The 25784-nt window shown below is 40.8% G+C and overlaps 1 protein-coding gene across 6 annotated transcripts in view; it reads right to left on the reverse strand.

Annotated features, from left to right (window-relative positions):
* Positions 1-25784, reverse strand: part of ablim2 (actin binding LIM protein family, member 2) — a 121622-nt gene that overhangs the window by 67332 nt on the left and 28506 nt on the right. For 5 of the 6 annotated variants that reach the window (XM_028563804.1, XM_028563800.1, XM_028563803.1 and 2 more), the window contains exons 1-2: positions 24259-24392; positions 11640-11804 (exon numbers count right to left, since the gene is read on the reverse strand). In XM_028563804.1, the coding sequence (XP_028419605.1) occupies positions 11640-11804; positions 24259-24274 (181 nt within the window). In that variant the 5' untranslated portion in view covers positions 24275-24392. Of the gene's footprint in view, positions 1-11639; positions 11805-24258; positions 24393-25784 lie in introns of those variants that run through there. The other variant, XM_028563799.1, reaches the window with a different exon arrangement.

A 25784-nucleotide genomic window follows, 5' to 3' on the forward strand; every position in this document is an offset into this window, starting at 1 on the left:
GCTACGTTCACACCGCAAATCTTAATGCTTAATTCGGATTTTTTGCTCAGATCCGATTTTTTGTTTGGCTGTTAACATTTAAAATGTGGCCTATATCAGATTCCAGTGTGAACTGTTTGCGGTTTCGAACTGACCTGCATGCACAAAAGAACAATAACAATGACATCAGACGCAGCACGCTGTTGCAGTAAAGTTAGGGAGGTTATGGAGGAAGTAAGCATTTTCGCTTTTATTTCAAAATGTTTGTGTAATGGCAGCCGTAAAATTAATGAGCAGGTGCTGAGGAGGAGAAGAATGAAGAGAAAGAACGCCAAATTGGCTATTTTGGCATTTTGCGGGGTTATGGCTGCAAATCGACTACAGACGTCTCTGTGGATGCAGAGACGAAGGTGGGACTGCGTTGTGAGTAGCTTCACAGAGACGCAGTTTAATCAAAACCGTCGGATGTCAAGGGCAACTTTTGCTTATCTCCGTCAGCGCCTCTCCTCAAGACTCCTACGGCAGAACACTCTATTTAGGCGACCCATCTCCATGCGGAAACATGTCAGAGTTGGGCTGTATCGTGTCTAGGGCTAACTCCCGCCGGAGCATAATTGTGACAAATGTCGATGTAGATTGACGTAAAAGTCACAGTTACACAGTATACAGAGTTACACGCTTGGATGGATTGATGTGCAACAATGTGCCCTGGTGTGATTTGTAAATAAAATATGGTGTGTCTCTCTTACTCGTGTACAAACAAGGTCTAAGGAGGAAAAGGAAATGGATTCAGTGGTTTGGACATGATGCAAGTAATCTAGTTGAAACTAGAGCTGGGTAACACACCTTAATACCCATGTTAGCAACCTAAATGTGTCTGACAAGCAACAAGTATCCTGAAAGCTAGCACTGAATGGCTGGTTTGTTTTTTGATTAGATTCATTTCTGATTTAAAGCTGCATTAACATCAACAATTAATCAAATGGCTATGTGTAATGTGTGTGAAAAGAGTCATTTCTGGAGTAAAATTATTTCCCCCTGTGTGTCTACTAGATGTGTTTTTCCTTGTGTTTGTTTCATGCTAAGTTTCCTGTTTTATTTTGTAGTCTCACTGTTCCCCCATGTTAAGTCTTGTTTTACTTCCTGTCTTCTGCTTTCCCGCCTGTCTGATTACCTTTCCCCGCCCTTATGTGTTGCACCTGTCTCCTGTCTCCCTTGTCTTTTTGTATTTGTAAATGTAAATGGACTGTTCTTATATAGCGCTTTTCTAGTCTCAACGACTACTCAAAGCGCTTTAACATGGTACAGGAACCATTCACCATTCACACACATTCATACACTGTGGCCGAGGCTGCCGTACAAGGTGCCAGCTGCTCATCAGATAATCATTCACACTCATTCACACTCCGATGCACAACCACCAACCTTCCGATTGGCAGGCAAGCGCTCTACCACTGAGCCACAGCCGCGCCCTATTTAAGTTCACTTGTACCTCACCTCTGCGCGTGATCGTCCGTTCCATTGTGTCAGCTTTTGAGCTTTTCCAGTATTCCTTGTGTTGCTGTTTTTCTGATTCCCTGTGTTTTTTAACATTTGCTTCTGCCCTCAATTGACTACAAAAAAAGAGATTAAAGCTTTAAATAAAAAAAAAAAAATACAGTTTTCCATTCCATTTATGATTCGTGCAAGACTGCATTGAGACACTGAACATTTTTGCTACTTTTGGTAAATTTTAAAAAGGGTTCTGTAGAAACTGTTTGGAAGTTTAGATCACTCAAGTAAAAGTATAAAACATTTAAAAAAAAAATGATACCCAGCCCTGTCTGACACACAGATATGCCTTTTTTGTATTAAGTGTGTTTAGACTGATCCGTCTAGCCCTCCACCAGAGCTTGTGAGTGGAGGGTTATGATCACGGAAGGCTTGTATCATGTGGACGCACCAGCAGTTTAGTTGTCATTACTTAGAATTCCTCATGGGGGCGACAGAAACTACGCACTATAGCTTTAAATCATTCACACCACCCCATCCAGTTAGAGTGAAAGTTCCACAGCAGCAGCAGCAGAGTCACAGGCAGATCAGCAGGAGTCAGGAGAGTTTACCGACAAGATGATGGCTGAGGATTTGGTGTCAACGTGCAAAGCAAAAGAAGATATGCTAATATGGAACCTGATAACGTTAATAAACTCCGGCGGCCGCTTTGCAGCCAGAACGCGGTGCAGCTGTGACAGCTCCGCGGTAGCCATGGCAGTGGTAGACATTATCGCTACATGTCACGGTAGAGTGTCCCGAGTTTCTGAATAAAGCCCTGTTTTGTTATAAATAAGCTGTTAAAAGTAAGAAGTTAATTTGCCTCAAGTCTTATGAGTTCTCTATTTACGTTGCTGTCACTTTAAGACTCTCAGCTGGTAACCGCTATGTCGCGTGAGCAATAGTTAGGAAGTAAATGAACGCTACAAACTAACGGTTCAGTGATTCATGGTTGTAGTGTAGCAAGCCAACTACAGCTACATTTGCCTACATTTATGCCTAGAGTAGCATCGTTGGTATGTATTCATTCACTGTTTTTTAAATAATTACATAGGTTCATAGATCATTAGTTTGATGTCAGTGTTATTTTGTGTTAAGTCTATATTACAAATGTCCGTGATCGCTGGTTTTGCTGTGACTAGCGTTGCATGGTTGCTAGGCAACTATAAGTCACAGGACAGGCTACACTCGTATGAATGAACGTAATATTGTTTACATGTAAAAATATCTTTGTACAGCATAATCACTATCAGTTTAATAGTTATGAATAATATTGTGTAACGGTAGAAAGGAAATATTTGAATTGATTAAATTACATTCTGAACAGAGGCTATATAGTATGTTAAAAGTTAGCATAGAATTGATTAGTCTGTTTTTGTATGTTACAGTTTCACACTTTCCTTGAAACGTCAATAAACCTGTGGACGTGGGAACGACTGTCTTCTTCAGAGTCTTGATGTTAGGAGAGAGTTTAGCTGGCTGTCAGTGTATAGAGCAATACCGAAGACGGCACAAGCCCAATTATTGGGATGGCACAATGGCCGCGGTGTTTTTAATGGCCTTCGCCGTCAATGCGGGAATTCTCTCTGTTAAAATGACGGACAACCAGGAAATCTAACGCAACCTCTGCGATGTCCTTACATGAGTGAGACCTTGACTCTAGCTCATGTTTCACAATGACTGTCTCTGTGCATGTGTGTATGTGTGTTTATGAGCACGGTTAAATATACATGTGTGTGTGTGAGTGAGCACGGTTAAATATACATGTGCTATGTGCCTTCTGCTCTGAATGTGCAACCTTGACATCACCTCATGTTTTACAATGACTCACTATGTGTGTGTGTGTGTGTGTGTGTTTGTGTGTGCCTGTTGGGGTGGGGTCTGTTGACTGCACAGCCTGCTGGCGTTGATCTATGGGATTGTTACTTGAAAGAAAGAAATTGAAGGTTGATATTTGTGACAGGTCAAACAGGCTCACGGTGATCCAGACTCCTGCTACGCTGGCCTAAATTGCAAGCAGGCGTCTAATGAGGCAACAGGCAGGGGAGCTCTGTCTATTGTCTAAATCACTGGGCTACACTTTATCTCTTTTAAGCAGCATGGGGATTTTCAGCAAAAAGGGACTTTTGTGAGAATTAATGCTCTTCATTTCTGTGTTCTTTTTCTTTAGAGACTAGATTAAGGCTGTACAAACAAAAGAACTGGCATGCTCTACTCCATAGTCTTTCGGGTCTAATGGGTGCTGACCCAAAAATCATACCATGATGTCATCAGCTCTCACGCGCGTTTCAGCCCTAGCCCCTGACAGTTTAGCCAGATTATTTATCTTATTTGGAGGTAAACCTGAAAATGAGCTCATCAAAATGTTGCTAATAATCCTTTAGGAGGAAGAACATCCAATCACACCTGCTAGTTAACTATCAAAGATAGTACTGTAGACTCATTTCAATTGTGGTTCTAGATTATAGCCAGTTGTCTTGGTGGCTTTGTTTTTTTGTAAAACCATCTGACAATGTTTCTTACCCTGTCAGACTTCTTTTCTTGCAACATCACCACATTTGCTGTGATTAGTACTGTGGTAGTAAACGCTAAGGAAATGATGGCCAAACTATGAAAATATGATCCAAGTTGCCTGCAAGCATATGTTACCATGTTGGATTGCTTTCAGGTAATGTAGTTTTTTCCACGTACATAAAGATCTGATACTCACCTGGCCAAAACAAGCTACTAAACTATGCAAAGGATAATAATCTGACAATTCCATAAACTTTCAAACATAAAATATTGTGCACACGATACATGATACATGCCCTTTTAAGTGTGTCTGTGTGTGTGTGTGTGTGTGTGTGTGTGTGTGTGTGTATACTTTTCTTTCCCTACAAAAGTGTGTGAGGTCAGCACCCCTGGCCCAATGACGAACACACACACACGCTGTTCTGTTCTGGTCAGCCTGCTTCCAAGAAGGAGACAATCCAAAGCCAACACCCTACTGAGAACATCACAGCCATCTGCTATTCTAACACCACTGATCCACCAGCAGGATCAACATGTGGCCAGCAGCGGCTATTTACCAAGCTGACTTCCAGGAAGAAAAACATTCAGGCTGGGTAAAAAACAATGCAATCCATAAATCTGTCAAAACCTCAAAGGAACACTGAGTGTATAATATATACTGTATGATATGATTAATATATTTATATAGATAAAGACAAGTTAAAGCTGTAATGTCACACGACTCCGTAAACATTCGTAGGTTTACTCCCTCCATGTCTGATTTCTTACAGCTCTACAATTCTAATATTTTTTAGGTAAATTGTCAGCGTTACTCTGTAGGCAAGTAAACATTGCTCTGTCTGTTTGAAGGCTTAGTGGCAGAAAATGTGTGGACCCGGGGTGGGACTTTGGAAAATCATTGGCAATAATGTTGTTTTTGAGCTAAAATGACTTCAAAATGTATTGCATGTGTTGTATATTATACAGTTAAACATTCAACAAAGACATGGCAGATGAAAGCAAATACATTAGCTGCTACACTGGACAACCTGGTTAAATCCAGTGTGGCCAACTTGGATGTCAGATGTGATATCAGAAATCAGTAATTCAGTTAAAACTGGACATCCTGAGATCCTAAGTAACATTCACCATCTTGAGGCAGAGATGAACTCCAGTGAATCTAAGAGCAGAAAGCTTGTGTTCATTTTGCAGAATGATGTGCATGTGGCACTGATAAGCATTGCAGCTTGGCAGGCTACACCCACTTGATGAGTTTTCAGCTTTATGGGGAAGCAAGTAGTGTGCTATAAAATATGCCCCTCCTGTGTTTGTGAGGGAGTGTTGTGAATGTGGTGAGAGAGTGTGTCTGATATAAAGGAGTCTTTCCGTATCACCATTCCAACTCTTATACGCTAAATTTACTGTTTTCATGTAGGCTTGCCGACATTAGGGTGTGGACACATATTTTCACATTGAGTATTCCAGTGTTATGTGGATGATGTGATGGACCCTTCATATAGCCAAAGCAGAAACAGATTAGGGATGAAAGTGTGTCTGAGTCGTTTTGTCTGAAGCTCTGTGCTGGTGATGGTATCAGCTTGAAGCAGATATAACAGGATATATAGAGCCAGCCACAGTGGGTACCAGAATAAATAACACAGCCTGCTGTTGACAGCAGCTACCATGAAAACAGCAATTAGTGCTCATCAAATGCGCCAAAGCTTAAAGCTGCAATGTGGGATTTTATTCAAGTATATCACATGTTGGCAGCAGCATAACAGTAAATTGAACATGAATCAATTACACTTTCAGTTAAAAAAAAAAAAAGAAAAAAAGAGTTTGAACATCTACAATTCCATGAGAAATGGGCATACTCTGATAAAGACCATGTGATATAATCACAAGTTCCAGAACAGCTACTAAATGGACCTTGGGGTGAGATTCTTTTCAACACCATATTCAACAAAATTGATTTGTTGTTGTTTGAAAGTTTTATGTTGCGTTCACACTGTCTAGGTTAAGCACGAATTGGCCGGCGCGAATACATAAAAAAGTCGATGCAAAGACGCAAATTCGTGGCGGGCGGTGTGAATGAAGCAAATGACTTGCTTCTGTTGTTGTACAAACTAAATCACCACAGACTCCATGTGTCATGACTAAATCCTTGTGTAGTGCAGACTATAGGGCGGTCTATGATTGGCCTAACCATTTCCTGACCTCTAGTGTCACTGGGGGCATGTGCTATAGTTAGTTTACATACTTTGTATGGTCGCTCTCCCTGAATGCGGGCAGCGATTCTGCTCTGTTGCTATTTGTGAATGGCGTGGAGCAGTGATCCTACAGTGTTTATTCCTGGTGTAGAAATGCAGGAACTTTGTTTGAAATGACAATGTATTTTGGAACAATCCATGCCATTTCTCCTCTACTCTTCCAGCTGTAACTCACACACACACAGACACACACGCACACGCACACACACACACACACACACACACACACAGACACACACAGACACACACAGACACACACGCACACACACAGAGACTTGCATTTGTTTTGCTAGGCTGTTATGTTACAAAGACTTTCGCACATTCACACGTTTTTTTGTCAAGCTTCACATTCAGTCTTACATTACAAAAGGCTTAAAGGTCCAATGTGTAGGAATTTCTCCCATGTAGCGTCGAGATCATATGTCGCAATCAACTCTCTTGCACCACACAGTTCAAAGTACGTATTACAGCTACGGTAGCCTTCACGCTTCAAAAAGCCGGTCTCTTGCTCTTTTCAATCTCCTTTTTCTTTTTCTGGGGACGAAGAAGAAGACTCCTTTTCCTGAAATTTGGATTTTGAATATGTGTGGTCCTCCATGTTTCCTTCTTCAAACTTGCCGGGGCCAGGAGGCTACGATAGCCATTAGTAGCATTAGCAGCAGCTGTGAGTTTATCATGTGACAGCGAAAACGCGAAAGGTGGAGCAATATGTCCTGTATGTCCCTTACCGGCTAACGTATTTCAAGATGGCGCATGAATATGGAGCGTCTACCCCAGTTCATGTGAACGCAAATGTAAAATTTCAAGCCAAAAGGAATACTTGGTGGTGGTGGTGGTAAATGTTCATGAAAAAAGACAACTTTGTGAACGGGCACCACAGATTTTGATAATGAACAATTAAAAACGTTAGACACTGGACCTTTAAGACAAAATAACCTGGCAAACACTGATTCCCGTGACCGTAGAGAGGAGAGGGAGAGCCTCTAACTGTGATGACTCTGAGCAGCAAGTGGCTATAAAGCTTCTGAAAAGTTCATCAACATTGGGGGCTGTAGCCTCGGACAGCCTGGCCTAACGACGCCGCTGGCTCTATCTCCCATCTCGTTGTTTTGGCACTGTATGTTGGGTATTGCATTTGTTGTCATGTTTTACTGTTTTTACCTACACCTTGATAATTTGTGGTTTAAATGATTACAATCAGAGAGTCAATGGGGGTCTTCATCTTATATTGGCCCCTGGGTTAATCCAGCCATGTTAAAACAGTACACTAAGCAGTGCAGAGACACTGAGGCTGTGTTTACTATTAGCAGCTACTTTGATATCAGGCCAGTGCTAAAGAGGCTACCATTAACTCCCATTAATCCAGTCCTCCTCTCTGCCTGGTGTTAATTACACATGGCTAGCTGAGCATTGACGGTTCCTCACTTTAGACCTGGCACTGTTAGCCTGCTGGCAGGGGTCACTGGCTGGATTCTCTTCCAGGTTGCCCGTGATATCTTCGATATCTTTGAGTGCAGTGGGGCAGAGGTGAGGTAGACCTTGATAGAGTGTGTGGGTTTATGGTCTGTCAATGAAAGACTAAAAGGAGAAGATATTTCACCTGATTTAATTATCATCTGACATCTATAAAGAAAACGCTGAAAGAAGCACTATACTCTGTTGAACTTGGCTGCTATCAGATGTTTCTAAACTCACTGATGTTCAGGTTTGAACTGCCCCACTCAGCCTGCGGTGCTTTGTTTCAGTTCCAGCCGTGACTTTCAGATTCTTATGACTCCACATCTGGAGGTGTTAATAGCAAACTGCCTAGCCACCCAACCCTTGGATAATAAGCAAATTTAATAACCTAAATTAGTTGGAAATTCCATTAATGCGGCCATGCTTTGGATTTATGGATAAGAGGAATGGCCAGGCGTTTGCTGTGTGAACTGGGTCTGCGTCTCCATGTTATTATTACATCTCCTGAATGCCTGACATTAAATTATCCAGCCTCACATGTCCTCATTAAGGTCTTTAGAAAGCCAACCAAACAACTTTCCCCAGTGAAGTAAACATGCTCTGTGTTTAATCATGACCTCCAGTAACTGCCACATGATGACTTCCAACTATTACTATTGGGTTAATATGCATGAGTAATTAGTATGTTTGACCCGAGGCGTGTAGTTATCACAATTAGTTCATTTATTTTTAAGTCAAAGATAAAAGCTTGGCATGAAGGAACAAACTCAGCTCAATTAGTAAGACATGAGAGTCTAACTACTTAATAGCTGCACAATATTAAACCACAACACACTGTGGTGTAAATCATTTTCTATTAATTAGAAATCTTTACCAAGCCATAGCAAATCAATAAAAAGTAGTAAAAGTTGTGTTATTGTGAATTATTAATCAATGAATATTAAAACAAAGTAGTTGCATGTATTGCTGTCTGCCACAGTTGTTTTTTCAAACTACTTTTAAGCACACCAAAGACAGAGATTTTAAATTCTACCTTTGTGGCTTTAAGTATTATAAGAAATTAATGAAGAGTAAAAACTATATTTGCCTCTAAAATGTATCAGAGTGAAGTTCTGTAACAAATACTGCAACAAATCTTTGAAGGAAATTACACTCTGCCTACTTGTGTTGTCATAGTAAGAGCCTCTCGGATACAGATTTAAGCTGGAATTTTTTATTCATGATTTATTATTTATATTTATTAATGATTTGAATTCTGGTGTTGGGAACAGCTCAGTTCATCTCTATGCATATGATGCAGTCAATTATTCAGTTGCTCTTAAGAACAATCAGATTTTTGTGTAATCTAAAGAGCTCTTTTTGATCTTAAATTGACTTTAAACCAAGACAAAACAAAGTATAGGATTTTTACAAGATATTTGTCTACTGTAATAACTAAAACACACATCACCACTTTCCAGCTACAAACATCTAGGCATTTGGGTGGATGGTAAACTGTCTTTTAAACCACACATAACTGAACTTGTAAAGAAATTAAACCCAAAATTGGCATTATTTTATAGAAATAAATCTTGTTTACCCAAAGTTGTAGGAAACAGTTCAAGCTACGTTTCTATCAGTTTTAGCTTATGGGATATCATTTATATGCATGCGGCTTCCGCTACAGTGAAGCCACTTGATGCAGTTTATCACTCTGCCCTAAGATTTCTATCTGAGAAAGAAAGAGTCCTATTTGATTATGACTGTGTCAGATAAAAGCAAGTGCCTCGCAGTGGAAGGTGGTAAAATATGTGGACAATTTATTAAAGGGAAAAATCCCACAAATTTGAAAGTACATTTGAGAAGCGCCCACAAGGAGGCTAACCTAGCTGACAAGGTCAAAGGAGAATGCTAAGCAACCCTTTCCCTGAAACAGACGCTAACCCCGGTACAGGGCATGGATGTATGGGTACAGGGCCAGGCAGCATGACGGAGACAACCGTAAGATAGAGAACACTACAGGAGGGCTTTCACCAGCCACAAGCGGGAGGAAGCGTGGGTTAATATGTGTATTGATACTGGGATGTCTACACAACTGTGTGAGTCGATTGACACTTGTTCATGTATGTCTTCTTTAGTCTATTGGCTATTTAGGTTTTTTCCTGGCACATGTCACTTAAACATTTTGCACTTACTGCAGCGTCTTGTGTAGACTGTTCACATATTTGTGCTCATCATACATACATGTTATGCACTGGTGTTATTGTTGAATACATTGTGAATACATATTTCTAAAATTGGATGATGTTTTTGTTGAGTTATTATTACACAATACTTTTTTTTGCCCCAGACCCATATTACAAAAAAGACTAAACCTAATAAAAACTAAACTAAAACTAAGCATTTTCAAAAATGTTAAACTAAACTAGCAAACCCACTTTAAAAAGTAATTAAAACTAAACCGAATTTGAAAACAAAAAGTCAAAATGAACTAAAAATAAAAACTAATAAAAAATGCGAAACTATAATTGCTATGGACTGAGCTGATCATTAGTAGCAGTTGATTTCTGCCATCACCACAAATGCATCATGAGTCTTCACCCTCTTTCATCCCTTTTTCATAGCGTTAAAGATGGAGAAGAAGAAGGGGGGGGGTGAAGAGTGTACAGACAAGGAGTCTGCTGGTCACTGTAAGATTAAAGGTGATACACTCAGACTGCCAACATTGTAGTGACACCAACGGTTGCCTAGCAACCACAGTATGTGTTGACAACAACAGCAATCTGACACAAAGCTCGTGCTGAGAGTCTGGGTTGGGAGGGGCACACACACACACACACACACACACACACACACACACACAATGCTATAAATTACATTCAATACCCACATCCACACAGACAGGGAACACATGCGTTCCAAGTATCTGACACTTGCAGCCACCCAACCCGAAATACACACACACACACACACACACACACACACGCACACACACGCACACGCACACACACACCAACCCCCTCTCTCATACACACTCATTCATACATCTGTAGCTGATTAGACCTGACTGACCCATCAGTCATAACTTTCTTAGCTAATTCCCTCTCATTGCCAAACTATCAATAACAATATCATTAGAAATGACTTTACAAGAATGGAGAGCACTATCTGCTGCAGAGCACTGCTTTGGACTCCCTCTGTCCCCTCAAAGGTGACAACATTGGCCAACGGTATGAGATCACATGTCAAAAATCACAAACATTTAACCTAATGCAAAGATTGTGCAGGTTCACTTCGCACTGCCACCTCTGCCACCAATTGCAGCAAGTCTAAAGGACCGTCCACACCAACAGCAATAACTAACGATAACTATAAATATATAGTTTTCAAAATCGTTCTAACTGCAGTGGATGGTGGAGTCCACACCACAACTATAACTGCAAGGGCAGTGACAGACAATATCATTGGGATCACTTTCAGAGCGATTTGCTGAAAGATAGAGACACTGACAGCCAATCAGAATCCATCTGAGTTTACAACATGACACAGCAGATGGTACTGCAGAGAGATTTGTTCCACACAGGTGGTCAGTAGTGTGACTTTCCGCGCTGCGGTCCTTTAGGTAGCTCAACATTACTTTGAAAGTATTTCTCATGTCACAGAAACCACTGAGAGTGAATATTGTGTTCTGGATGTTATTATCACACTGTGGGTGATCTGACACCGCCCGCCTGCTTAGACCCCTGGCTCTGTTACCATCTATTCTATGTATTACTGTATGTAAACTACAGATTTCCCCTAGGTGCTATGTTTCTGCTTCCCAACCAAAGTGCTAGTCTCAGACATTCTCAGTATTTTCTGAAGTTGTGAGAGTTGTGGGCTGTGGGGTGACTGTGCACAGGTGAGCGGGGATAGCTGGCTGTTACATACCTTTACAGGCAAAGCACTTGATGTGGAAGTGTTTGTTCTGGACGCGGAGAGCCTCTCCTTTGCATGGCTTCCCACAGTTCTGACAGGGGATAGGTCTTCCTCCGCCCTGATTTGCTTTCTGCTTCTGCTGCTCCAGAGGGCTGTGGACAGCCTGCTGCTGAAACACTGCAGGAGAAAGACAGAGACAGACAGGAGACCATTTTAGATCTTATTCTAGCATATGCAGGACTATGTGTAGACATAGAGACACACAAACAATGATGAGAATCACCAAACTGACATTAGGAATTGTTGAATTTGGTGATAAAGCTGGCAGGTTTCTACCAGACAGTGTGGTGTAAGTTTAAGTCTTATTCCCATTTCCCCAGTTTGTTATCCATCAAATAAACACATATCTTAGTTTTTTAGTGTCATATTTCATTATTGCAAAGTTGTTTCTTTTTTCCATCACCTAAGGGGACACACACAAATCAAATAAAGGGAAAAAGCCTCCCCAAAAAAAACATGGAGGTCCCACCTATCTAGACCTATATGTGGTCTCTGCTGTCTTATTTTCTGTCCTGTCTTACTTTGCTAGCATTAGGAACAGCAACATGTCAGCACCGGTCAGTCGGACTGAGTGCTAGTTTGGGTGCTGTCATTTTACAGGATAGAGGGGTTTGTGGCAAGAAAAATTATAACAGCAACAAAAAAAGACTTATAGCAGAGCACTACAACATGGCTGAGGTGGCTGAGGTGAAGTCACACACACTGTAAGAACCAGCATCATCAGCACACCTCACCCTTTTCCCCTTTCATCAGAACCCATAATATGCTCCCATACTGATCGGCCTTCCAACAGTGTCTGCAGCATCAGCTGAATGAAAGGCCCTTTGTGTTCTCAGGAAACATTTGTGTCATCAGGCCGGCTTCATCAGGCTTCCATGGTTACCGGTAATTGGGCTTGGAAAGGGGAGTTCATCAAATGATTTGATTTAGAGAGAGAGAGAGAGAGAGAGAGAGAGAGAGAGAGAAAGAGACAGAGAGAAGGAAGCGTTGGAATAATAGCTGTGAGCCAAACAGAGCTGCTCGCTGAAAACTCGCTAAGAACGATTTTCTGTTGAACATCCTTTCAAGTTCACTCAATTCTTTGGATGTTCATTGGGGTTTTTATTGGCACAATATTTTGACTTAGATAAGGTTAAAGCTACAATTCTTGTTTACTCTTTTTACTGTATAATGTGGAAAAATAAGGAGCACATTTAGCCAGCCTGACAGCCTAATTTAGACTGAAGTAGAGTTTAGATTCTCAGCCCTTGATCAAGCATTTCTGTTTTTTTAATCATTACTTTAATAGCCTAATTGGGTGGGGAGAAAGCTATGCCATAATCAGAAATAGGCAACAAATGTGTACAAAGTTGCACAAGTTAGGCTGCAAAGTTACAAAATGCAACACGTGTCATGCGCAGCGTCTCCTCCACGCATCATACCGGGCCTGCTGTGCTGTATTGTGTTGAGGTTCTTCATTCTGATCCATTTCATTCCATTCCATTCTGAATAAACAAACAACACAGTTTACAGGCTTCGTCCTTGTTGCATTATTCATTAAGATAATTCTTAACAGATTTCTGTAGTTCAAACAACTCGGAATTGTAGTTGAGAACGTCAATTATGACGGCCCACGTATTAAAAAATTGTCGGGTTTAAATCGGGTTCAGGTTCATAATTCCAGTTAATGTGTTGGGCCGGGCCAGGCTCGGACACACCGTGCATGGGCTCGGGTGGGGCCGATCTAAGCTTTAAACTGAAGAGACTGTTGAAGTAGTGCTGGCTCTTACTTATTTAATCAAAGTAAGTCACTTTTGGTCAGACTGCCCACTCCAACCATTTTATTTGGATTTGAAACGCATACTGTGGTAAAAACCACAGCCCATAGTAGAGATAAAAAAATAATGGTCTATTTATAGACAATATGAAAGTTATACTAGGGTTATGGAACCTTTCACCCTCACTATGATGTCAAGACAGTCAAGACCTGTCCTGCATCACCCTGTCGGCGTTCTTATCACAATCATGCCCGGCTTGCTTTCCATTTTAACGATTATAGCACGGCTGCTACTAAAGAAATCAATCATTTGACACAGCTGCTTTAATGCATGTATATGGGTAAAACATGGTACTAATTAAAAGAGATAAGTCGCAAGATGTGGGATGTTTTTGACTGTGTAGTATTAAATATGGAATTAGGTTGGATATTGTAATTGTAATGTACAATTCACATTCAAAGAAGCACTTGCTCATTTGTGACCTGCTTTGCGTGGGGTTACTTAAAAGGAGAGTAAAAACAGCCGGCAGTATATTCAGACCTACAGGAGCAACACATTCTTCAGCAAGTTTTACAAGGACCTTTCATCAAGTGTATGGAACAAAGCTATTATAATTATGTCCAACACAAACATAGCTTCCCAAACCTCCTAAGATGTCTTAAGATTTTTTATTCAAAAAGAAAGTGAAGAAATGCACCTGGTGATACTGGACATTCTTGAGGTCAGCAGATATAATTAAAATATATTCCTGAAGTTTTCTTTGGACAATGCTAAAATCCACAGAGCTGCTTCCATTCAGTCTACATGTCTAGATTTCAATCTGATCTCTGACTTGAAAATGTGCTGACTTTGAAATGAAATCAAGACAAGAATAGGGATTTTGGACATGGTTGCCTAGATTCTATAGTCGGTAGGTGGTGGAGCTTTATTGAGCGTACATGTGGGCGTGCTAACCAATAAAGACAAGAATTTAGAAGGGGAAAGTCTTGAGTCCTTGTAAAAAAGGTCTGAGGCCGAGTTGATTGCAACCATCTGGAAAAGACAACAGTCCAAAAGCGAGAAAAGGTTGGGAGGGTTAGGGTTAGGGGGTAGGCAGCAGGGATTGGTAGTCTCAGGGGAGCCCTACTGCTGTACCCTTGCACCTGTTGGGGGGGATCCAATTCAGTCTTTACTGTCTTTACAGTATGCCTTTACTTCCTCTTCAAAGAGCAAATAGAAGAAAGGATGATATTTTGGGCCAGATGTAGCAGCAGGCTGCCAGTAACCATGACAGTTGTAGTGGTCTGTGATTAGGGTCCAATAATTTAAGTCAGGTGTGGGGGGGTGGTGAGTAGCTTGCCGTTTGCTGTATTTAACACAGTAGTTGACAAAATGAATAAGTGGTCCGCTCAATCCATGTTAAATTCCTGCTCTCATGTCGTTCTTAGGGCTTTTGTCAGGGCAGTGATTTGTTTCAAGCAAGTCATAATTCCAAGTAATCAGGGCAATGGTATATCTATCTTTTTGAGTAAAGTATAATTAGTCTGAAGAGGGTGGAACCATTTTCCCTGCTGTGTCACCAAGTCCATAATTTCCTTAGTTTTGCCCTGGTGTTTATCCTTGCTGGGTGTTGCCACCATGTTTCCCTGCTTCAGGCAGGATAGCCTCTTATTGCATTGTCACTTATTCACAAATGTATATCCCAGCATGCCCTTGAATCGCCTGGTCATACATACAGGGAGGAACAAATTAATTATGAAACTGTGGAATGGAAATAATTCAGTGGGTGATGTATAAGGAAGTAATGATTTTCCTTTCTACAGGTGTCATATGAACGCCGGACAATGTCCGTTGAATCAGGTCTGGACATTAGGGTTGGGTACTGACCGAATTATGTCAGTACTACCGTGGACCGATTCGCGCTAAATCAGACGGTCAGTCGGTACCTGAGAGCGCATAAGCGCAAGCTTATCTGTCCTCTCTGCATGATGACAGAGAGTGGCTCGGACACACACACACACACACACATGCAGAGGTGCAGACGGAGCAAACTCGAGAAAACTACGCAGTTTTGTTGAAGGCACAGTGAGTCACGGCAATGCTGATAAAGTGGTTTCAAGTGTGGTTACAGTTTTTCAAAACTCCACGCACACACATATTGCTGCGATATGATATTAATGGCGAGCCAAAAGCGGTCACGGTGCTGTTGACGTTAAACTTCCTCTGAGACAAGCAGGCACAACAGTGGTTTCTATGCCCTGGTGACTGACTGACAAGCTGAGGTTGTAAGGCAAGGCAACTTTATTTCTACAGCACCTTTTAGTAACAAGGCAATTCAAATCACTTTACATAACACATTAAAGAGCAGTTAGAAAGAGACAGAAAATAAAAACCCACTAAAATAGAATAAGATACAAATACAAGAATAAAAGTTACAGTGCAGTGTAGGAAATTTATATTTATTTGATTTAATAGGTTGTATGGACGGGTTTGGGAGGAGAGAGTGTGGGGTTTTATTTTTGTTTATTTTGTTTTGAGTGTAAAATGTTCGAAATACATAACAAAATGTTAATAGTATAAATAGGTTTGTAATTATTTTTACAACTGAAATAATTTTTTTGTCATTACAGAGGGAAAGTAATGGAAAAAGGTACCGTTGGGAACCGGAACCGAATTCCAGGTACAGGTACTGGTGCCAATAAAAATATGAACGCTACCCAACCCTACCGGACATTGTCTGAAGTTGCCCTTTCACACATGCAGAGATAGTCTGTGTCATGTAATCGTTTTCACTCCACTTGGTTTACGCAATGGGTGGTGCCTGGGTAGAGCATGCAGGAGGCAGGACATGGCGCGTATTACCCCTCTGTTACGTAGCAGCTTTGCAATTTGGTCATAAACAACTGAGTCCCGTGGCATTCCTTTATTTGTCTGATGATTTCGGTGTCGGCCTCTACCCTCGGATGTTTGTTTTCATCTACAACTGATTTGGACATGCGTTCTCACATACAGCTCCTCCAGGTAATGTCTAGATACGCTCAGGGTTGCAGTGCATGTGTGAAAGGGGTTGTGATTGAGAAAAGAGAGTTACTGTGTCGTGTGCGGCAGCGTATAGAGTCCGTCCCCCTCACTGCCACCCGTACCCGTGCCCGTGCCCTTTCTTCTCCAGGACCAGTTGTCCATATCATCAATCAGCCTTTCTGGTGTCTGTTCCCTGGCTGACAGCCACTCCTGATTTTGCTGTCCCAAAGGTCGCAGCCAGGCAGGCAGCTATCTGAGCAATGCAACACTAGTTGGCTGTGCTGCATACTGTCACACCACTGTAAGCCTCTGGAAACACACACTGACCTCTCATTTGCAGCTTACCACTAGCACACATATACCATACCACTGCCCAAACAGAGGCATGGGGCTACTAGATTGATTTTGCAAATGGACCTGCAGATGGACACTTAGGCTGTCACTTTGTTTTTCAAAATCATCAGTTTGGATAATTGTTATTGCATATTGCCTATGGAACAGAGCGAGAGAGAGAAAAACAGTGAGTTTGTGTGTGTTAGAAAGAGAGCGAGAGAGAGATATTGGTACAATTACCAACTTATTAAACTTATTTTTACAGTCTACAGAAGGCACTTATTTTTGGCAAAATAACGTCACGACTGATAAGATGGATATCCTCTAATTCTTCATGGTGGTGGATACAGCTCCTGTAGCAGGTTTTTTGCCCACATGATTTTGGTTTCAGTTTCAGTTTGGATGAAGTAGGGCAGCCTGCAGTCCGAGTGTCAGTCAAGCAGCACAGCAGAGAAGAGACAGATACAGGCCAATACAGACGAGCAGCGCGGCACACTGGGAGCAAGATGCCTGAATATGACTTTATATATATCAACTCCACCAAACCCCCCGACAATAAGGTCATCATCCACTGAGATGTTTCACTGGACATTGTCATAGGCCAATTTGGTGGACATCGCCCAATAATAGTGGCTACACAATATAATACAATACAACTCATTTGCTGCTGGGATTGAAATTGAGTACCACCCAAAAACCTCCGTAGTTCACTTGACACCTAAACAGCAGACAAAAAACGTTCTACCGTATGTCTTGCACCAACCTATTTTTTAACTCCAACATGAAAAGGCTTTTAAGGTACATATATATGGAATATATGGAATAAGGAAGGCTACACAGTGGACCACACAAGAGTAATATCTCAAATGCCTTTCCAAGAAGCCATGCTCCAGCACCTCCTAAAAATAGAGCGTTCCCTCAACTCACGGGGATCCCATGGTTCTCTGCAACATTCCTGGTGTGAACCTTCTGCAGAGGCACGCAGGGGATCCAAATCTTCACAGCACCAGTACATGGCGGTGGCCAAGCTGTTGACCTTGGGGATTTTCCCTTTTCTTATGAGGAAATGCGTGAACATGTTTTCAAAAATGAGATTACATGTTATTCTTATTTGTATGGAAAAGCCAATTACTATTTGGCATAACACCGTATGACCTAAATGACGGTAAATATGAATAACCAAATGGTGTTTTCTTACCCATTTGAAAACTTAAACTTAAGCCCATGAATGATATTATTTTCTTTCACTTTTTTCTCTTTTGTGTTGGAATGCATTGTTAATATACTGAGGGAGTTGCAATGCATCCATCCATCCATCTTCGTCCGCTTATCCGGTGTCGGGTCGCACTGCATTGCAATGCAATATCAAGAAAACTTTAGTTTGAGCCAATCATTTCACTTAGCATTGCATTGAGAGTATTATTTCTAGTTATTTCTAGTCATACTTCTATTATCTTTATTGCTACTACTAGTACTATTGTTTACCAAAATCTAGGTAATCCACTTCCTTTGTTTAATTTCTAAATTAAGAAAAAACAGGTTTTCCGTGGCAGTGAAATTATAAAATAAAATAAATACTAAATTCCATATTGATTTGAAAAATTTGCTACAACGTTGCTTATGCTTATGTGACTGAAATCAACATTGCTCATCTACGTTAGCATTAATATTGGACTTTTATGAAGAGATATCCTTCCGATTTACATTGTATCTGCAACACAAATCAAGTTTTAAGGATCCTTAAATTCAAGTCACTATAGTGTAGCAGATTTTAGTCCAGGAACACAACACACTGAGAATGTGTAACATTATAAAGACCTGCTGCGCCTAGATAAAATGATTAACAACATGTGAAGAGTTTTTAAGAGCCTGCTGACACATAGGCTTACCTAGGCATTACTTCAAGAGTTTCCTGTCTGTCATCCCAACAGAAAACTCACTCCGTTATCTCACCCTTTCTAGAAGCCAGGAAAAAGACATGAACAGAGCCTAGTAGACCAAGTCAGGGAAAAGGAGCCGAGATATCACTAGTAGCTAGATATACGAGTATAGATCCATACAGAATAGACATTATGAGTTATGACAGGTGGATTCTGACATCCACCTCTGTGCTTATGCCTGCAACCTGACCCCAACAGCATTTGATCTCTGATCCTGAGGTCAAGCACGACAGAGAGCTGACCTCTGACCTCCTGGCAAATTACACCAGTGTGTCCTTGTTGGCTCAGCCCTAATAAACACAAGGACATGTCAAATGAACAGAGAGATGTAGGAAATGAACCAAGGTAACTCATTTCCTGGTGGACATTAATCATGTTTTAATACTGGATATATTCATATTGCTGGTGCTACTGCTACCAAAACTACTACTTATATGAATACTTTTTAGAAAGCTGTAATCGCTGGTTCAAACCCATTATTTCCATAATGACTCACTGTATATCCATCATTACTCAGCCAATGTTACACTGAGAACACATTGAATAAGTAAGTGAAATAAGTACTGACAGAAGAAGAAACGCCACAATCAAATATTTGCAGTTTACTTTATGCTAAAGTAAGAAGGGCTTCTATTTTTAAAAAATAAAGTCAAGTTTCAAAATAAAAGCCCCGGAAAGATATTATATGGAAAATATTGTGGTGCCCCCTATTAGCCAACTTTAATTTGTTAGTTAGTTTACCTGGTGGATTTCTGAGGACTATGGTTAAGTGCTCCTCAGATCTCTGCAAGGTAAATCCAGACAGCTAGCTAGGCTATCTGTTCCTTCCCGAGTTTTACAGAGGCACCATGGCCCAGGCACCATGGCCCAAGATGAGTGTGAATGGTTTAAAGAAATGCCAATAAACCACAGCATGTTTTTCTCCCATCCCAGAATGCTGTGTGGACTAGGAAGGTCTGGCAATGTGACACAAAGCCACGCCCTTTTAAAGTTCATTGGTCAATATCTTTAAAACAATAAAATATCAACAAGCTTTCGTTAACTTTTAATAAGCGTGGTGCAGTTATGACCCACTGAACATTTGGTACAAATCGGACCTATGGTTTAGGAGGAGATGTCAAAAATGCGTTTTTCAAAACATTTGAAATGGCGGAAAATCTAATCCGGCGGATTTTTATGGTCTAAAAGGCTTTTTGTAGAGCACATTGAGCTGAATATGTGTGCCAAATTTCAAGTCACTCAGATTTACGGTGTTAGGGGCGTGGCTTTTGTAAAATCACATTTTTGGGCGTTAATAACAGTGCCATCATATGGCCAAAGTTTGACATTTTTAGAACGGAAGACCACTGGATCAAAAAGATGCAAATTCATTGAGAGAATACAATGATGAATGACTTTTGACTCTAAGCCAAGTCGCTTTGGAGATAATTGCAAAAAAAAATTATTTGATTGTTACAGTGCCACCTTGACGTCAATGAGTGTCATGTGCAGTCAGTAGTGGGTGGAATTTGCAACACACCTGCCAACACTTTTAGAAGAGAAAAATAATAATAAGAACAATAGAAGAAGAATGAGAACAAAAACAACAGGGCTCCAGCAGCGAGCTTCGCTGTTTGGACCCATAAAAATAAACCGGCATAAACACAATATCACTGTTTTTAGGGTTTTACCCCTTTGGGGTTTGAACTCTAATAACATTAAGGAGAAAATTGTTAAATCAGTCATACTTTTTAAACTGTGGCCCAAAGTCAAGCAAGCCATGGCAACTAATGTGTTTTCTACTGAATATGGACTTTGTGTGAAAACATATGGTTCCTGCCATTCCTGTTGTGACAGATGACTCAGTGAATATTTCTTCCACGTGGATGACAGACAACACCTCCAAATATGATCCCACGTGTTACTGCAGCTGGCTCTACTGGAACATTTCCACATAGTTGCCTCAAGTCAAAATACTATGAGGTCCAATCAACATGGAGCCCATATTAATCCTCTCTTGATTTCAGATAGTTAAAGAAATGGATCAGTATCTCTGCTATCTCAAAACTCCAATAGAATCCTGCACTAAAACATGGACGTACTGTTCACATTCTTTGTGTACTTGTGGTGTGGGGCTGTTTACAATGGTTTGATCCAATCCCAGTGCTACATGATAATGATGATATTGATGATGATGATATTTATATTTACGTGTCATGCCACTAAGTGGCCCGTCCCACACGGAATTACATGACACCAATGCAACAGTAACTAATTCAACAGCTTCCGGTCCAACATCCACATACAACATAAACTACTTCGCACAAAACAAAGAATAAATACAACATATTACAGCTACATTTGTGCACATAATGTGCTTCCAACTTTTTCCTGTTTCAGCATGACAATGCCCCTGTGCACAGAGCTGACTTCTCCTTTCTCTGCAGTATAGGATGAACTGGACAGCAGACTGAGAACCAGGCCACATCCCCAACCCCTCAACCCATACTTGTAGTGTACTTATTGGACATTTGTGTCCCATAGCAAAAAGGCTACGTTCTTATAGGGCGGCAATTGATATATGTAAATAATATGAATACATTCTTTAATATACAGTACATACAGTACATATATAAGAGGAAAAGTACCCCAGACTGAGCCTGGGGACTGAAGTCATTTAGACAAAGATAAAGAAAAACAGAAGAGAAAATGGAAAGACAAAGCTGATGCAATTCTCTCCTCATTAACCTGTGTGGTGAAAGTGCTGTCTAACAGCGAGGATCATGTGACTGTAATACAGAGACAGTGATGCAGCAGAAAATCAGTGAACAGCTAAGCATGTTGCATGTTTGCATGTGTATATAAATGTATGTCTGAGGGATGCTCTGCTTATCTAATAACTGTTCATCAGCATGCAGCTGATTAGGAGGAACACAAAGGTAGTGTGGAAGGGAATGGAAGAGCTATAGGAAAAAGACAGTGAGGGATTGGAGCTGCGTGTGTTGCAGAACCATTCACTTCCACCCAGAGGGAAACAGCATGACTCATGAATAGAGCCTCTCTGTGGAAAGCACTGGGTCAGCTGTTTGAGCAGACCTGGTGCAAAAACACTGGCATATGCCAAGCAGGTTTAGCACTGCAGCTTCAAACACACAGAGCAGTATACATCCGCAGGGTATCACTACCTTAAAGTTCACAATGCGTAGTCACTACGTGGCCACAGAGTGACCCCAACTACTCAGACTGCTGGAGAAATAGTAGTAAGTTAATGTAATATAAATGCATTATTTGCCACAGTTTATTATGCAGTGACAAATACTGTAGTGTTCTTCAAATCTGCCTACTCTTTTACAGCAATTTTATTTATGGAGTGAATTAAAATCATGACTAACAATAAAGACACAATGCAATACTTGATTTAAATTGTAAGAAAGATAAAATGTCAGTAAAGGGACGGTCATGAAGATGTTTACTGGCAGGTCCAGAATAGTGACGGGCGTCGCTGTGACTGCTGACAAGCAGCCAGCCATTACATCACACAGCCAGGGTACACTGTCCTTGGCTGAGACTTTGGCTGTGTGTGTGTGTGTGTGTGTTTGTGTGTGTGCATGTGTCTAATGTCTAACATAGCTGTAAGTGTGTGTCCATGCCTGTGTTCGTGCATAACAGCTTGTCCATTTTAATGAATTTTTGCTGTTGGTCATTAGTTTGAATTTAACCAGAACAAGACTTAATACCTAAATATAAAACTATTGAGGCTCCTTCTTGAGCAAACATCACAAGCTTTGTAACATTGTGATGGCAGCATACACAGCAAGACACTGGAGAGAAGAGGACATATGTGTGGTGTGTTTATGAAGACCGACAGTGAGGCTACCTTTTACAAGCAACCGGGTAGGGGTCAGTAGTGGAAAGTACTTAAATGGGCTGTACTTGACATTCAGAAGATGCAAATAACATAGCAAACAAATGTTTGCTAAGTAAAGATATGTTGGAGTAATGCAGGCTGTTTTTAATGACTCATTCGTACATATAGCTACAAATAGTAATGCACTGTAAATGGTATGTATTCCACGTATTTATTACTGTCAGCACCACGTTGACTGCTGCAGTATAAGACCGCAAACATCCACATAGGGAGGAGGTCGGGGTGGATGTTTGGGTCCTCAAACACAGGACTTTTAAACGGGGGAGTGGAGTTCATGTCCTGAAAGAAGTTAAGGGGGAAAAACACAACTTACTACTTAGGTACTACTTAAGAGGACCGGTGTTTTAACTCCAAACCACAACCTTTTTTCTAATCTTATGTAGTCGGTTTGGTGTCTAAACTTAACTGTCGTCGCCGCAGGAGGGGCACCTTTTGTCAGCTGTAAGGGCTGTTAAGCTTAACTGTCATGTGACAGGTACAGCGGTGGCCGTAATTTCACAGGATATCATACAAACCCGTTAGGGAACGGTCTGTGAGAGCTGTGTGGAGGCAATCCTAGCCCACTTTTAACCAGTATTGTGAGTACAGCCCCGTTAAGAACGTTCAGAAAAAAACATATTAATACATTAATACAAGTACCAAACACTAGGGTGGACGTGGTAATAAACACTCTGTATTGGCCATTCATACATTTTACGTTTGAAACTTAAGTACATTTTAGTGCTAATACTTCTGTACTGTTACTTAAGTCAACTTTTGAATGCAAAACTTTTACTTGTAATAGAGTGAATTTGAATTGAGTATTTTACATGCTAGTATTACTTTTAAATACTTCCAACACTGGTGTGTTGATGATTGGAAGATGTTCTGATGTGATCTGTGAATAGTGCAAGCCAAACTGTGCATGGATTTCTTTCTTTAAATACATAATCTTACACTCAAAAAAATCTACTTTTAATCTCATCCTCTACTTCAAAGCTTATTTGTCACTGCAAACAAGTCACCATAGAAATATTATGGAAAGTTTGTGGAAACATTAAGTTTATATTTTAGACGCAGACAAAATTAAAATATGCTAAAACCCTTAAAAGGTCACTACAATCGTATTATGCAATACTAAAGAAACACTGTAAATCATTATAGAAATATCCTAGTGATTCCTTCTGAGCAATTAGCCCTGGCCCCTTTGTAAGCAGCCCAAGTGGCTGAGCTCCCAGTGTCAGAGATGCAGGCAGGGGACCAAGACAACACTGTTGTTGCCAGGGATGTTGCAGTCAGGCAGGCAGCATATCAACCTGCAGCAGAAGTATTCAGCCTGCTACCACAGGCTTGTTGTTGTCATTCACAAAGTGCTATACCTTACATAATAGGAGGCCTGTTTAGCTGTAGGTAAAGAACTACTTCCATAGAACACACATGTACTGTACACACAAACGACCTAGAACTTCTGAATGATCTCCATATTTCTTGTAAGTTGTAGGAATATTATAGTTTATTGTAGTTTATGGTAAACACTGTCTACTTAGGTAATATGTAAAATTCTGGTTAATACAAGCAAATTGTTAGCTACAAACACCCTCCTTTCCCCAGGCAGGTGAACACACCACAGATAGCTTATTAAAGGTCATCATTACCTTTCTCCTCCGGCATTGTCACTCAGCTGTTTTCCCAAATGTGATATCTTGTCAGGTCCTAGTGATAGTTATATAGACAATATCCCCAAAAATCTGTTCAGAGTCCTCTGGTGGTGTTGCAAGACATCGTCCGCACGCTCTGCAGCTCTGGTGTAATAATAGTGAGCGCTCTGTCCCCCACAATCTCTGGAATGAGCTGTAGGTCATATGAGTCCCTATGTCTCTCTCTCTCTCTCTCTCTCTCTCTCTCTCTCTCTCTCTCTCTCTCTCTCTCTCTCTCTCTCTCTGAGTTATGCAGCTATATGTTATAAATAGAAGCATGTGCAGCTCAAAGAGAATGACACCTCCTCCTGGTATCTATCACTGGGTGTGTCCCAGTCTCCCACGTCCACAACAAACTCAACCTGAACATCTCAGTGATAACCAAACTATCCAGGTTCAGAATGTCCAAAATGGTGTAAACCGTTATGTATCATCAGAGAACTGTGCCTGATTCACCAACCATCCCTAAGAAGAAAGGTCTTCTTACAGTAAAAACACACTAAGGCAGTTTACACATAGATTCCGACATTCATCAATGTTTTCTGATTTGGGGTTTTCTGATTTGTTCTTAGGTAAGAACAGAATGTACCCACACTCAAGAGCATGCTTGCGCACATTTGAGTGCAGACATGTTTTTGAAAAAATAAGTAGTTATTGCATTTCCTTCAATTCTATAGTTGTATAATATTATAGGATTTAAATGTAAATGTAAATGGACTGTTCTTATATAGCGCTTTTCTAGTCTCAACGACTACTCAAAGCGCTTTTACATGGTACAGGAACCATTCACCATTCACACACATTCATACACTGTGGCCGAGGCTGCCGTACAAGGTGCCACTTGCTCATCAGATAATCATTCACACACATTTACACTCTCTCGCAACTCGGGGTTCAGTGCCTTTCCCAAGGACACTTCGACATGGGACTGCAGGGCCAAGGATCGAACCACCAACCTTCCAATTGGCAGGCAACCACTCATACATTACAATACTATCTGTATCCTTTATATTTCTTAATAATTATTATCATTATAGCAAAAGCATTATGGTCTTTAAATATGACACTTTAATTCAAATCAATTATGTAAATTGGGAACCACGCCATCCAATAATAAGTGATTGATCAAGCTATTCATAGGCCAAAAAAAGAATCTTTTTTTTGCTTTTGCCTTCATTGGATAGCACATCTGAAGATAGACAGGAAAAAGGGGAGCAAGAAAGAGAGTGGACCAAATGCAGCAAGCATACTAGCTTACTAATCTGATACCTGCGCTATATTCTGACCTTGAGTCATCAGTGTTATCATTACGTTTGTGGAAGACTTAGGGGCACATAGTGTATTTTGCGGGGGCTTTAGGGGTGCGGGGGCTCCCTCAAACATTAGGGGTGGAAATCACCAGAGGCCTCACGATACGATATTATCCCGATACTTATGTCACGATACGATATTATTGCGATTTTAAAGATATTGCAATAGTCTGC

This window comes from Perca flavescens, chromosome 19 (assembly GCF_004354835.1).
Source record: "Perca flavescens isolate YP-PL-M2 chromosome 19, PFLA_1.0, whole genome shotgun sequence".
Taxonomy (NCBI): Eukaryota; Metazoa; Chordata; class Actinopteri; order Perciformes; family Percidae; genus Perca; species Perca flavescens.